The sequence below is a fragment of the Polypterus senegalus genome, chromosome 2 (assembly GCF_016835505.1).
Source record: "Polypterus senegalus isolate Bchr_013 chromosome 2, ASM1683550v1, whole genome shotgun sequence".
NCBI lineage: Eukaryota > Metazoa > Chordata > Cladistia > Polypteriformes > Polypteridae > Polypterus > Polypterus senegalus.
Window position 1 is genome coordinate 293,307,247 of NC_053155.1, and position 13,983 is coordinate 293,321,229.

Genomic DNA, 13,983 nt, shown 5'->3' on the forward strand with positions numbered 1-13,983 from the left:
CAGAATTTTCACCCCAAACCTATTTTGTTATTGAGTGACTGTCATAACCTGTAACAGAAGTGATCCGAAATTGTAGAACAGATATTTCCAATGTTTTTATCAGATGTAAAGAAAGAATATCATGAACAGAGTGTAAAATCCACTAAAAATAGAGTAAAATCCACTGAGTGGATAGATAGATAGATAGATAGATAGATAGATAGATAGATAGATAGATAGATAGATAGATAGATTATATTCATGCGTGATTGTCAAAACATATCCAGAAGACACTGCAGTGTTCAGCTGTACAAAAATATGATATCTGGAACCTTTTTTACTTTTTGTACAGTCAGTGCATGCTATTAAAATTCTTAACATCTATGAGCAGAAAAGACAGTAGTTAAGTGATTTTTATGATTTGTGTGTAAACTAACCTTAATTGACTCATGACAAGGTAAAATATTTTTGAGAAGCTGTGCAAATAATAAAAATAACTTTTTAAACTGTTTATTAATTTAGGGAAATGTAGGAAAACTTACAACGTATCATTTTGAACTGATTAAATTTAGATTTCAAACACAAAAACAGGTCAAATTTGACCCAAAGACGTTGTAAGGGTTAACTCTTCTGTTTGTATTTTTTACATTGGCACCAATGACATCCTCTACACTCTTTATTAATATGAAGAAATAATCACTCCTGCCTAACCAGGGCTGTACAGGCAGAGCAGAAATTTGTTCACTCTGTACTTAGAGCCTGACATCTCCATTCACTTTTCCATGATTAATCAGTAGATTCTTAATTCACTCTGACACTGTACTTGCAGCACTGTACTAGATACACACACAGTATTAATTCCTAATAAAATTACCTATGTTTTAGTGGAGGTGCTGCCAGATGCGATACACTACATGTTTGTCATATACAAACTGCTTTCTGAAAAAAAACTGATTGTACCCTCAAATACAAATCCATCTGCCCATCCATTTGCTGAAGCCATTTAATGTAGTTTTTTAATCACAAGGTGCCAATTTCAGCTGTGTACTGTACCTAAGCTAGAAGTGTGTGAAAGAGAAACAGAAAGTTTGTTACCGTGCATAGATAAATGAAGCCCTGCCCTACTGTTTGAACTACAGCACTAAACCCCAATACCAGGGCATTTGGATGGGTCAATATTAACTCAAAAGTGCTATTTTCTGAGAAGCTGAAGTGTTTGAATCATTCAGTCTATATGTACTTGACTTGATCTGATTTTACACTTTATTGAACACAATTACATTTTAAAAAGAATAATTTTATGGAGATTTAGTGAAGTGGCACATGCATCTTCATATGATGACAGTTTTCAAACTTAGGATTCAATGCCTTCCTCGTGTATTGCGATTACATGCTGGTACTCTGGATAATGAGAGTATCTTTGATGAATAAAAGACTACAACCTGTCAGTCGCAAAAGGATTTCTCAAAATCAAAAGATGACGGCACATTTCACTGATGCTTAGAATGTATGTCAGCTTTATAAGAAACAAAGGAAAAACTAGAATCTGTGCAAAAAGTGTATGTCAGTTGCCTAGTATTATTTTATAATTCCTTTTAAAAATATACATTATAATTATCCTTTAATATATTATCATATTTTAATATATATTTATATTACTACAAATAAATTCTAATTTCATAGGCAAACTTAGCCCTAACCTTCCAGCAGAGAGCATATTTATTATATGCAAGTTTGTGAAAATATAATACTTTGGGTGATTTTAACTTTTTAAAACTATTTAAATAACTAGCACCATAATTCACATTTCCACTTTATTATCGGCTGTGGGCACATGCCCTTTATGTATTTTAGGGCTCACCTGACTGTTGCCATTTAATTTTTTAAACACATTTTTTTGAATAGCAGCATATATTTCTTAACAGCTTGAAATCACTAAAGTTGCAAATCTTTAGTTTTACAAGTACTCTGTGAAAAGCAATATATGAAATGAAGAATGGTTACTTGTTGGTCTACTAGAAGATGATCACAGCAAGACACCTTGAAGCTTTTATTGCAGTGGTGCCCCTTTCACACAAGGTACACTTTCATTGGGTACTGCACTTTTCCTTCACAAGCTAAACCATCATCCTCCAACCTGAAGGTCACAACCTGCTACGAGTTCATTGGGAAAATGACTGTACCCAAATATGCACCACATAATAGCCACATTCTCAGCTAGCCAGACTACTGACTGACTGACAATTATCTGCTGCTTCTGTGGCATATATAAGCTCAATCATTAAGTCCAACTAGATGTTTTATTTTCACATCAGGTTTTATTTTTAAGGGAGTCAGTTATCACGTTTTGCTGGTGTTTGTTTGAGAATCGTAGTCAGTCTTTGAATGTGTTGCTCAGATTTGAAGCTTAGTTTCCTGTACCCTATAATTGGTTTTCACTACTTGCATTTCACTACATAAATGTGAATTCAACATATATTAGATTTTTGATTAGAAAGGAAAGCACAACATATTCAATAGCTACATTTTGACATAGGTGCAATGTCAGAAATGAAATGTTTTATACAGTATGTAACAGAACAGTACACAATTTTACATAAAATGTTTTTGCATCTATCTACCTGAATCAGCAACTGCCTAGTGTTCTTTTATAATTTAGTTATTAAGAAATTTCCTGCATACTGTATATACTCGAGTATAAGCCAACCCGAATATAAGTCGAGGTACCTAATTGTACCTAGAAAAACTTATTGACTTGAGTATAAGCCTAGGGTGGGAAATGCAGCAGCTACTGGTAAGTTTCAATAATCAAAATAACTACCGATAAAATTACCATACCTTCATTGAGGTATCAGCTCATTAATTGAGCACACAGCCCGGAATGAGTCTCACAGAGGCTGCACAGCACCATAGAGAGCCCGCAGAAGTTCTTCTACCACCCGCAGACCAAACCAGGTACAGTGCAACCTCGGGTCACGACCGTAATTTGTTCCAAAACTCTGGTCGTAACCTGATTTGGTCGTGAACCGAAGTAATTTCCCCCATAGGATTGTATGTAAATACAATTAATCCGTTCCAGACTGTATGTAAATATATATTTTTTAAAGATTTTTAAGCACAAATATAGTTAATTATACCATAGAATGCACAGCGTAATTGTAAACTAAATTTAAAAACATTGAATAACACTGAAAAAACCTTGAACAACAGAGAAAACTAACACTGCAAGAGTTCACGCTATAGCGCTACGAACCGCTTGCTAAAAACACTTTTTTTAATGAGTTTTAAGCACAAGGAGAAAAATTAACATTTGAAAAATCCGTAATTTAATAAACCACCAAGAAAAGTAACATTCCAACAATGCACGCTACAAACCGATCGCTGTAAACAGAAGTGAAGTGGAGGTTAAAATCCAATAGAAAAAAGTCTTCATTAAATACAATGAGGTTAAAACAATGCTTGAATCTGCCTCTTTAAAAACAAGCCTGGTGCATTCTTTCTTCTCTCTCCTTTGCTCGTGTTTGTGGCTGTGTGTGTCACTCTCTCTCTCTCTTTCTCACTCCTCGCTGCACAGGGAATGCACAGGGAGAGACTGAACACGTGTGGGTTGGTGGGGGCAGTGGGACCTGACTCGAATATAAGCCAAGGGTGACGATTTTCAGCACATTTTGGGTGCCGAAAAACTTGACTTATATTCGAGTATATTTCGCATTCCTGATAAAAGGGAACTAATGTAGCTGTCTGGGAAAGCAGCAATGTGGAACGGTACTATGCAACCATTCTGTAGTGCATCCACTCTAAAGGTGAAACAAAATACAATAAAAAGTTAAAATGTCATTTTCTTAAAAAAAGGTTTGCTGAGCACATAAAAGTTCATAAAAGTTAGTAAAGTGAAACAGCATTTCCTTGTATATAAAAAGCACAGCTAACGCATCAGCCATAGAGGCTAAACACAAGCCAGTAAAACAGAAAAATTATACTTTATTTTAAATAAAAACCATTGGTGATCTGCTTCAGCTCTAATAGAAAAATACACGTAGCCAGTCATTAATACTATCTGATGATCAGCACCACTCATGTACACAGAAATCTCCATAACCCTGGTCACTGTATAGATAAGCTCTATTGGTTCCATTGCTGAGAAACGTCTCACAGCCATTTTCTCTTAGAAATATGCAAGATCGCAATAACTAACGCACAGATTCTAGATATACCAGAGTCTAGATATCCCCAACAAGAACTTCATCTTCAGAAACATTAAACATCATTTATCATTCAGTCAGTCATTGTCCAACCCGCTATATCCTAACACAGGGTCACAGGGAGCAAGGCAGGAACAAAAGCCCTGCCCAGCCCACCGCAGGGCACACACACACACAATGCACCTAACCTGCATGTCTTTGGACTGTGGGAGGAAACAGGCGCACCCGGAGGACACCCACGCAGACACAGGGAGAACATGCAAACTCCATGCAGGGAGGACAAGGAAAGTGAACACAGGTCTCCTTAAAGCGAGGCAGTAGCGCTACCACTGCATCACCGTGCCACCCATTGATCACTTATATAGCCTCAAGTTGCCACAGATTGATGTCCAGTGATCTACCAGATTGCAAATGATCCTCTGAATCAGTGTTTCTTAAACATTGGGTCACAAGATGTCTATAACTGGGCCATGCTGAGCTGTGAATTATAATTGTAGTGATGGAGAAAGGGTCGCAAACAGTTTAAGGAAAGCCTTGCGATGGGTCACCATTTGTATGGTAGAAACAAACCCCCTGGACGACAGTTGGCCATGATTCTCTATGGTGGAACCCCCCAATAAACAGACAACAGTTGGCAACAATTCTCTAAAGGGGGATAACCCACCAAACATCACCCTAGTAGGCATCATTTGGAGGAACAGCACAATGATCAGCTGTTGTTCTGTGGTAATTGTGGTACACAAGAACATGCAAAGCTGGGTCGCACGAAAAAAAAAAAGTGTAAGAACCACTTCGCTGGATAGTAATGCAGCCTCTGATTGGATGGAAACCTTTACAGTAATTTGGCAGTAGTCTACCTTCAGAGGTGAGATGCAATCTGCTGCCCAGAAAGTAGGATGGATGATTTAAACATGCAGGTTTCAAGGGAGAAGCAAATAGCACACAGAGAAGTGATGGAGATCTTTGTAAATCATTGGCCATCTGTTTTACATGTTTGCTGAAATATCTTGATACCTCAAACTGATCCTTAATGAATAATTCTTAATAAAGTGTACTGCAAGCATATCTGTACCGACACATTTGGGCTCAAAGAATTATGCAGATCTCTTAAAAAATGCAAATGTCCATTTAAGTGTCATTCATAAGTGTTTATTATCTCACTAAACATGAAAATACATTTTGTGTTGCTGTTGTTTCACTTTGTCAATACATAGGGCTTCTGCCGTATCACAAGAGGTTCCAATCAGTTTGTATTGTGCATTACAAGATACAAAAGGTTCTCAGTCCTTTTGGAAAAATTGGTAGGCCCTAGTGATAAATGTTCAACTACAAATTCTATTTGTAATTTTCTCAAAGAAATTTCTGCAAACACTATCCTGACTTGTGCCTTAAATTAACAGTTTTGATATTTCCATTGCAATCAAGAACTACTTCATCTACAAAAAGCCACCCAAAACCATGAGCCTCAACAATGACAGAACAGTATGCCGAGCTCTTTGTTCTTTAGGAACTTTCTTATGTATTTATCTTATTCGTTTCAAGTATATTCTTGACGGATAGATGACTTTATTGATCCTAGGAGTAAATAGCAGTGTTACAGCAGCTAACACACCAAAGTTTCACAGTAGACGCACAAGATGAAGCACTAGAAGAACTCAGTAAATCTCTACATACAGTATATAAAATCTAACGTCTGTCTGTTTGTATGTCTGTCCGCTTTTCACAAGAGATTTAGATTGGGTTTTTTCCTATAATTTGCTTGAATATTCAGGTTGATTCTGCGACTTCTCTCAATCACCTTAAGGATCAGAGTTCGCTTGCAGGAGCGACTTATTAGCGCAAATCTGAGAGACATGCTGTGGGCCGAGAGGAGGGGCATGGGAAGGCGGGACTTCAGGAGTAGGGAGCTGGGCGGGGCCCTCCTCACTCACGCGTCAGCCTCCGTTTGAGTCACTGTACCTCTTGCCATGTGTTGAAGTGTACCTTCCCCCCCGTAGCTAGTTGTAGTACCTGTTTGTTCATTGATTTTTAAAGTTTGTCCTTTTTCACTGCTTCGTGGGCAAAGCCGCAGGGGACATCTTGTTATTAATACAGTTCAAATCAACTAAAGCTGTCATTCAGGCGGTACAAGACATTGTTCATGATAGCCACCTTCTTTTTCTGTACCTGTAACGTCTCAGGCCAGTGTTCAGAGCAGTGCCAATCCTCCTAATGAATTTAGCATCTCCTGCACTCATGTTACCTACCACCCCGGCATACCACTGCATGTAAGACCACATAGTGACAGAAAACATTCAGAAATCCTCCACTGATACCAAAGGTCCTCAGCCACTGAAAGAAATCCATTTAATCAACTCTGGCCATTTGTCTTTAGGAGACACTTTTTATGAAGGAAGATTTTGCAACTTTTTGCATTTACCATTTGTTTAAGCTGGTGAACACACAGTAACGGGCAAAAGTGTGAGCTGCCTATTGTCAGTAGTGCCGATGTGGAAACAGGAGATGTCAGTCTTAAAAATGACAACCTCCTAAAGCTGCATTCTGCTTCCCCAAAGTCTTTTAAGCATTGTAGTTTCATAAAGGCACGGCAATCATAGAGCAGCGGCAATTAAAATATTGTCATTTGGCTCAACATATTGCTGTGAGCCTTCCTTCTCTGACAAGAATTTGAACAAATCAAAGACCAAAAGCACCTGGAGGACTTGCCTCATTAGTGAAACGTGTAATGGTAGACACCATATTACAAAGCCTTGATGAACTGAATTGAGTTCACAGCCTCTTGTTAAAAGTAAATGTAAGCTTCTGAAATATGAAGTACAGAAAACTTTTTTGTGCCTGTGGGTGATGGTTGCCTAAATAGAAATTGCCAATGGCAGCTTTCACTTTTACAAAAAGTCACTGTTCATGCCAGAAAAGTTGGACAGGCCTGACCTTTAAGGATGCAATTAGTTTTATTGATTGCTGTGAAGTGTCCTGGTATGAGTAAGTGTGGCCATGTGCTGCAGTGTTCTTTGAGATGGGCCGTGTCTGGTTTAGATTATTACTGTTGTTGCCGAGATGGGCTCTCGACTCCTGCAACACGGTAGTCAAAAACGTGAGCTCACAAAACGTATGGCTAATGGGAGTGCCAGTTGTCTCAGTTCTTTATAAAGCCTTCCTACGAATGCTAATGTTTTAAATGTCAAACTAATTTTTAAACATTGTCTTTTACAGTGGATTTTTACATTGATACTCTTCATCAGTTTTACTTTAGGCAAACACATATGTTTTCAAAATATATACACAAAGTTAAAAGGTTTTACCCTTAAAACAGCAAAAGTACAGATATCTTAAATACATAGAAAAACAAGAAATAAAGGTAAAATGTCAAAATACATTTCTTTGAAACATGGAAGCCCATTAGTTACATATATATACTTTACATTTTATTAAATTTATTAAATGCAAATAACATTCCATACAAGTAAGTAAAGCAAATTTTACAAAATTAAGTTCAAATCAAATCAACCCCACTTATGAGAGAGAGAGAGAGCTAGGCCAACAGAGTAAAACTTTAAAAGTAGGAAAAATAAGTAAATACATAAATAAAATAAGGGAAGAGAATCCACTTCCTCAATTTAAATGCGTATTCTAAAATGTTATTGATCAGATCCTGCCAGGTTTTAAAACGTTTTGCACAGATCCTCTACGTGAGAATATGATTTTTTCCAAATTCAAGTTGTATACAACATCATTTCCCCCACTGACTTAACAGAGGTGGGCTAGGATTCTTCCAGTTGAGCAAGATAAGTCTACGTGCCAATAGTGAAGTAAAAGTAATTACAGTTTGTTTGTCCTTCTCCACCATCAGTTATATTTTGCATTTTCCCAAGAATAACTCCACATACTGTAAAAATCTGAGTTCTAATGGTTAGAACATTTTGCTCTGTACAATTTCAAGGTCATCCTGAGGGTTTTGCATCTCTGGGAATATACAACCATTAGCCATTTGATTATGTATGCCTGTTCATTAAGAAAAACTACGATGTTCCCCTAAACAGCCAATTCTGTGGATGCAAGTCAATGAGTGCAGCAACTTAACATGGCCAGTTGTTTTAGTTGTTGTTTGTTTAAACAGCAGAATGTACAGAATGCTTTATATCAGAGCCCTTTGCTGTCGTATAAATGTTGGTCCCAGACATGGGGCATCTCAGGAGTACAAGAGTCACTAGAGTTTAAAGAGAATGGCGCTATAAACTAAAAAATAATCTGATGAGTTGCCGCTCTGATGACAAAAACAGTCTATTAATGACTTGGTAAAGCTAATAGAAAGGCCACAAATATTCAATTAACAGCTTTTTACAGCAATTGCGTGCAGGAGGGCATAACTAAGAACATGAAGGTGAGGCTACAGGGGCTTGTGGGCACCAAAACGGGACAAGAAAGATCACGTAATGTCCACCATTCTAAAAATTCTAATTCCTGATGTTACATGAAAATATTTGGGCCTGAATTTTTTGTAAAATGCATGAAATCTTGGATCCACTTTGCCCTGTGTAAAAAGGTACAGTCTGGTTGTGGGGAATGCTTCAGAATACCAGCCAGATATTATCTGAATGCCATTGTTTGCCAACATCCGTTCCTTTATAGTCAAAGTATTCCTTTTTTTCATATACACTGTTTCACAAGCTGGTCCCAAACACATGACAATAACTTCAGATTCATCCAAAGGTGTGTGTAGCCCCCAAATATCAATCCAACAAAACACCCTTGCAATAAAGTGGAAGGGAAAGTTGAAAGCATGACTTTGGACAAAATATCTGCAGCAACTGTATAATGCTATGGACCAAACTCCCTAAGGAATGTTGCTGGCAGCTTGTCCAGAAAAATGTGGGCTTTTCCTGTGGGAAAATGGGGTACCTCCTAAATGTGTCTAATAAAGTGGCCAATGGATGAATATAAATGTACAAGGACATCCATCCATTTTCCAACCCGCTGAATCCGAACACAGGGTCACGGAGGTCTGCTGGAGCCAATCCCAGCCAACACAGGGCACAAGGCAGGAACCAATCCTGGGCAGGGTGCCAACCCACCACAGGGCACACACACACCAGGGCCAATTTAGCATCGCCAATCCACCTAACCATTGTGTCTTTGGGAGGAAACCGGAGTGCCCGGAGAAAACCCACGCAGACATGGGGAGAACATGCAAACTCTACCACGCTACCACTGCGCCACCGTGCCGCCCACCACAAGTACAGCTCAATACAATTCAGAAAACGGAACGGTACGGAAAATGCAAATAAAAACAAAAGCAGTAATGAGTAAATAATCTTTGATCTGAAAACAATAGTCTATTATTCGATGTGGCATCTAATGAATTTTATTGTTTTTTCAAAAATAAACAATTATTTTGATTTTGATATTTGCACATTAAAAAAAGTTTGGACAAAGAATTTAATACTGTGTAACGTTGCCTTTCCTTCTCAGCAGCACTTAATAAACATTTAGGTACTGAAAACAATTTAAAAGTCACTTTGCAGACCACATGACATGTCCTTGTGAATCACAGGTGGTCTGCTCATTTCACTGTCAAGATAAAGTTTTTAACCTGGTGCACCATTGTAAACTCACCCATTAATAAACTCTCATCAATGAGGTTAAAAATCACTGCCAGCGCATGTACATTCACTCAATCAGCCACAGTGTCTGCTTGATTTCATTTTAATCTCCACGTTTTGCAGTAACCCATCATTGATGAGGTAATCCATTTTGTACACAACAGCACTGGAAAGGCAGGAAAAGCAGAATCAGCTTAAAAACATTAGATAGAATCAGAGTGTGGAGGCCGAGATTTAGTTTGAGTGAAAGTAATTCAAGTTAAATGATTACAAATATCTCTCCCTCTCTATTTATATATATATATATATATTGTAATATAGCACTATATTGCGCCCGACCCGGCACAGACTCACACAAAGGCACATGTAAAAACACAACCAAAGGTGTTATTTTTCTTTACCTGTGGGGCACGTCTTCCTTGTGAACCCCACAGGCACAACACAGTCCAAACAGCACAAGCAAAAACACAACACTCCCTACTTGCACCACCACTCCTCCCATCAAGCTTCGTTCTCCTCCTCCCGACCACTGAGTGGTGGTTGCTGGCCCCTTTTATAGCCCACCCGGAAGTGCTTCAGCTGCTTGATCACCTGTTTCCAGTTGCACTTCTGGGTGGGGCTGAAGACTCGTCCACCCGGGCACAGAGACCCATGCAGAGCCCCCTGGCAGCCACCCCAGATCCCAACAGGCATCCTGCGGGAGGTTTTGAGCTGCCCATGGTTGCACCCACGGAACAAATGATGAGGGGCATCCCGGCCATCCGCCACTATATATATATATATATATATATATATATATATATATATATATAAATATCCACTGTCCGTCTGTCTGCTTTTCATGAGAGAACTACTTAACGGATTTAGACTGGGTTTTTTTCTATAATTTGCTTCAACATTCCGGTTGATTTTGCGACTTCTGTCATCACGCTAAGTATCATAGTTCACTTGTATGAGCAATTTATTCACGGTAATCCGAGAGAGAGGCTGCAGGCCAAAGGGAGTGGGAAGTGTGATGTCAGGAGTAGGGATCTGGGCAGGGCCCTCCTCACTCACGTGCCAGCCTCCGTTCGAATCGCTGTACCTCTGGCCACGTTTTGGAGCAGACCTTGCCTCCACTTAGCTAGCGATACCTGTTTGTTTATTGATTTTTAAAGTTTGTCCTGTTTTACTACTACACGGGCAAAGCCGCGGGGGATGGCTAGTATTACATATAATTCTGCCCCGCTGTTATATATTAAAGGCAGAAGTGTCCAGTGTAGTGGGCCCAGCACCTGGTTTATTCCAACACTGGTAGTATCATTGGATATCATCATTGGTATTGCATGTGTTCAGATGTTATTATAGTTTTGTGTTAAATGACAATTCTGTGACATGTGAATCTGACTTGATGTTGGAACTGCAAATGCTTGAAGATGAATGCAACTCATTAGACTACAATGAATCAACTGGGAACTTTGAACTGGATCAGTGTGAGTGGGCCCTGCAATGGACTGGCGGGTGCCCAGTGGGTCCCGCCCTGTCATACATGTACTTCACTTTAAAACCATTCATTTCATTCTTATCCTTTTCTCAGTTTTCTTTTGTGATGTTCACTTCTAATAGAGCTTTGTTTCTTTTTCAGGACTCTGATTACTGGAATGGCTTCTGGAAGCATTGTTGCTTTTAACATTGATTTTAACCGATGGCATTATGAACATCAGAACAGATACTGAACCGTGACCAAGTAGTGAGTGCATTGGGAATGGCAGGGGCGAGCCGATAGCACAAGTACAGCAGGGAACAACCAGTGAACAAGAAAAGAAAAATGGAAACTTCAGTATCAAGCCCTCTGATCCTCGCTCCATCACGCCCAGCAATAGCAGTCCATTATAGTCCAGTACCATCCTCGCTTGTGTTCTTAATTCATGCCTAGACGCCAGCTGCTAATTGCTGTAGCTCTTATCATGTAAACTCATGAACAGTGGTTGATTCTGGCAGACATACTTCTGATTATTTATTTGGGAGAAGTGCAAACCTTCATTGAACACATTTTGGAAGAAAAAAAAAAAACATTTTGAGGGAAAAATGAACTTCTACATGCATACACAAATAAAGAAACAATCGTAAAATATTTTACACTACTCTTTTTGTTCTTATTTCAGTCATATTTTTCAAGCTGTGAAAAAAACACATTTGATACTTTGTACATCAGATGCACATCGTAAAGGGATACTTTTGTAAAAGTAAAACCTTGTATAAAAGAACAAAAAAAAAAGAAAAAAAAAAGTTTCTTATCCTGGCGTGAAGTTCCATTGTGCATGTATTGTAAATCTGGTGTATTGGTCGAACAGATGCATTACAAAGCCAAGAAAAGCTTGACGGACGGCGAGATCGAGACGTTACTTTGTCGAATGACTGTCTCGAGCGGCTTTGCTAACTTGTGCCCACCTGAGGGTACTGAAGAGTGAGTTCGGAATCTGCCCCCTTCAACAACATAACCAATGACACATCGTGTGATCAATGATTTTTACTTCCATGTAAATGTGCACTCATTTCACTGAGAACATTTTGAACCCTGATTATAAATTTTAATAATCTAACATATTATTGAGTACCTTGCTCTTTTCAAATGAAAATCTAATAAGTAAAGGCCATCTATTGTCTATCATGATTTGGTTTTGGTGGATATATATGATATTATATATGCACCGTGTAAAGGAAATTTATGTTTCTTCATTTTAGAATGATGTGAAGGTAAACGAGGGCCGCATTGGTGCTTTCCTCGCGGGTCTGGTTTGTCTGGTCATTCTCAGGCACCAGTTCTTTCTTTCCTGTAGAGTTCCACTTGGGTTTTTATTTACGAATCTTCTTGCACAGCCGGCTTATAAAACACATCCAGGGTAAATCATTTCCGATTCTTCACGTTTCTTTGTATATTTGGTGACTGTTTTGTCATAGATGTACATATTGTGTTGGTAGGGCTATGAGGCATGTAATGGGAATGTAACTTTCTCAAAAAAAAAAAATACAATCACTTGCAGACATTTATTTAAAAGTTAATTAATGGAATCTTTGTATTGGCACTTTGCACCGGATACATATCATTATTTATTGCTGTGATTACTTATTTGTCATTCACCTTGTATTAGTAAATTTTAGCACTGAATTCTTTATTCATTGTTGTTTGTATTTATAGACTATAAAATAACGGGGGAACCAATGTAATGATTAAGTTGTACAACCACAAGTCAGTAAGCAATATCATGAGTTTGTAGCTTAGAATTCGGGGGACTATTTAAGCATCTGGAACAAAAGAATAAAACTTAAAAACAGGTTAATGTCATCCAGAGATCACAGTGAAATATTTTGGATATATAAAATCCTAAAGCTATTGTAACCATGTTTTATTGCAAAGATGTAAAATATGCCAGATGTGTGTGAGCTGGAAGTTAAAACAAGAAAAATAAAATATGCAAAGAACTGTGATTGACTTTTTATTTTTCTTTGAAAGTTTGTACTACAACACGTTGAAAGACACTGCATTAGAGTATACAGTTGAGTACTTCAGTGTCAGATTTGTATGGTCCCAAGCACCATGGCTGCTCCTGTATATCCCTTATTTTAAACCTGTTTTGTTTTTTTAATTTATTCTTGTGTTTGCACAATGTGTTAATGTTTTGCTTTAATATTAAAACATGTGGCATGAATAAGGTGAAATGTATGGCACTCATTCAGCTGCTTCATGTTAAATTATGTACAAAATGGCTGCTGGGCAAGATGCCTGTACTCCTGCCTCCTTCTTTACAGTATATATTATATATAGTGAGGGATGAACCTACCTCCCAGTCTGGCCAAGAAGCCATTATTAAGGAAGGACAGCAAGCAGCACTATTCCCCTTCCGCGCCGTGACATGGACATAGAAGGATGCTGTAGCATCAACTGCACTGAGGCTGGTGTCCCATTAGTCTGGAGGGACAATTTGGTTTGACCTGGGAGACTAGAATTACAGAGCAGTGGATGATTGCTTGCTATTGAACAGAAAGCCCTCTTATACACTGTGCAGATATATCCCATCTGGTGAGCCCCAATATGGATATTCACAGGGCAGCATGGACATTGTGGTCCCATGGGGCTTCTGTCAGATTTTGACTACACCAGGACCGGTGTGGTCTTCACTTGCCCAAAACAGCTTTTCGGAGGTGACTGATTGAGCACCAGA

General features: G+C 38.5%; 1 protein-coding gene across 15 annotated transcripts in view; it reads left to right on the forward strand.

The window, feature by feature from the left end:
- Nucleotides 1-13,249, forward strand: part of nbeaa (neurobeachin a) — an 894,135-nt gene extending 880,886 nt beyond the window's left edge. For all 15 annotated transcript variants that reach the window (XM_039745777.1, XM_039745778.1, XM_039745781.1 and 12 more), the window contains one exon: nt 11,406-13,249. In XM_039745777.1, the coding sequence (XP_039601711.1) occupies nt 11,406-11,496 (91 nt within the window). In that variant the 3' untranslated portion in view covers nt 11,497-13,249. The remainder of the gene's footprint in view (nt 1-11,405) is intronic.
- The last annotated feature ends 734 nt before the right edge of the window (nt 13,250-13,983 follow it).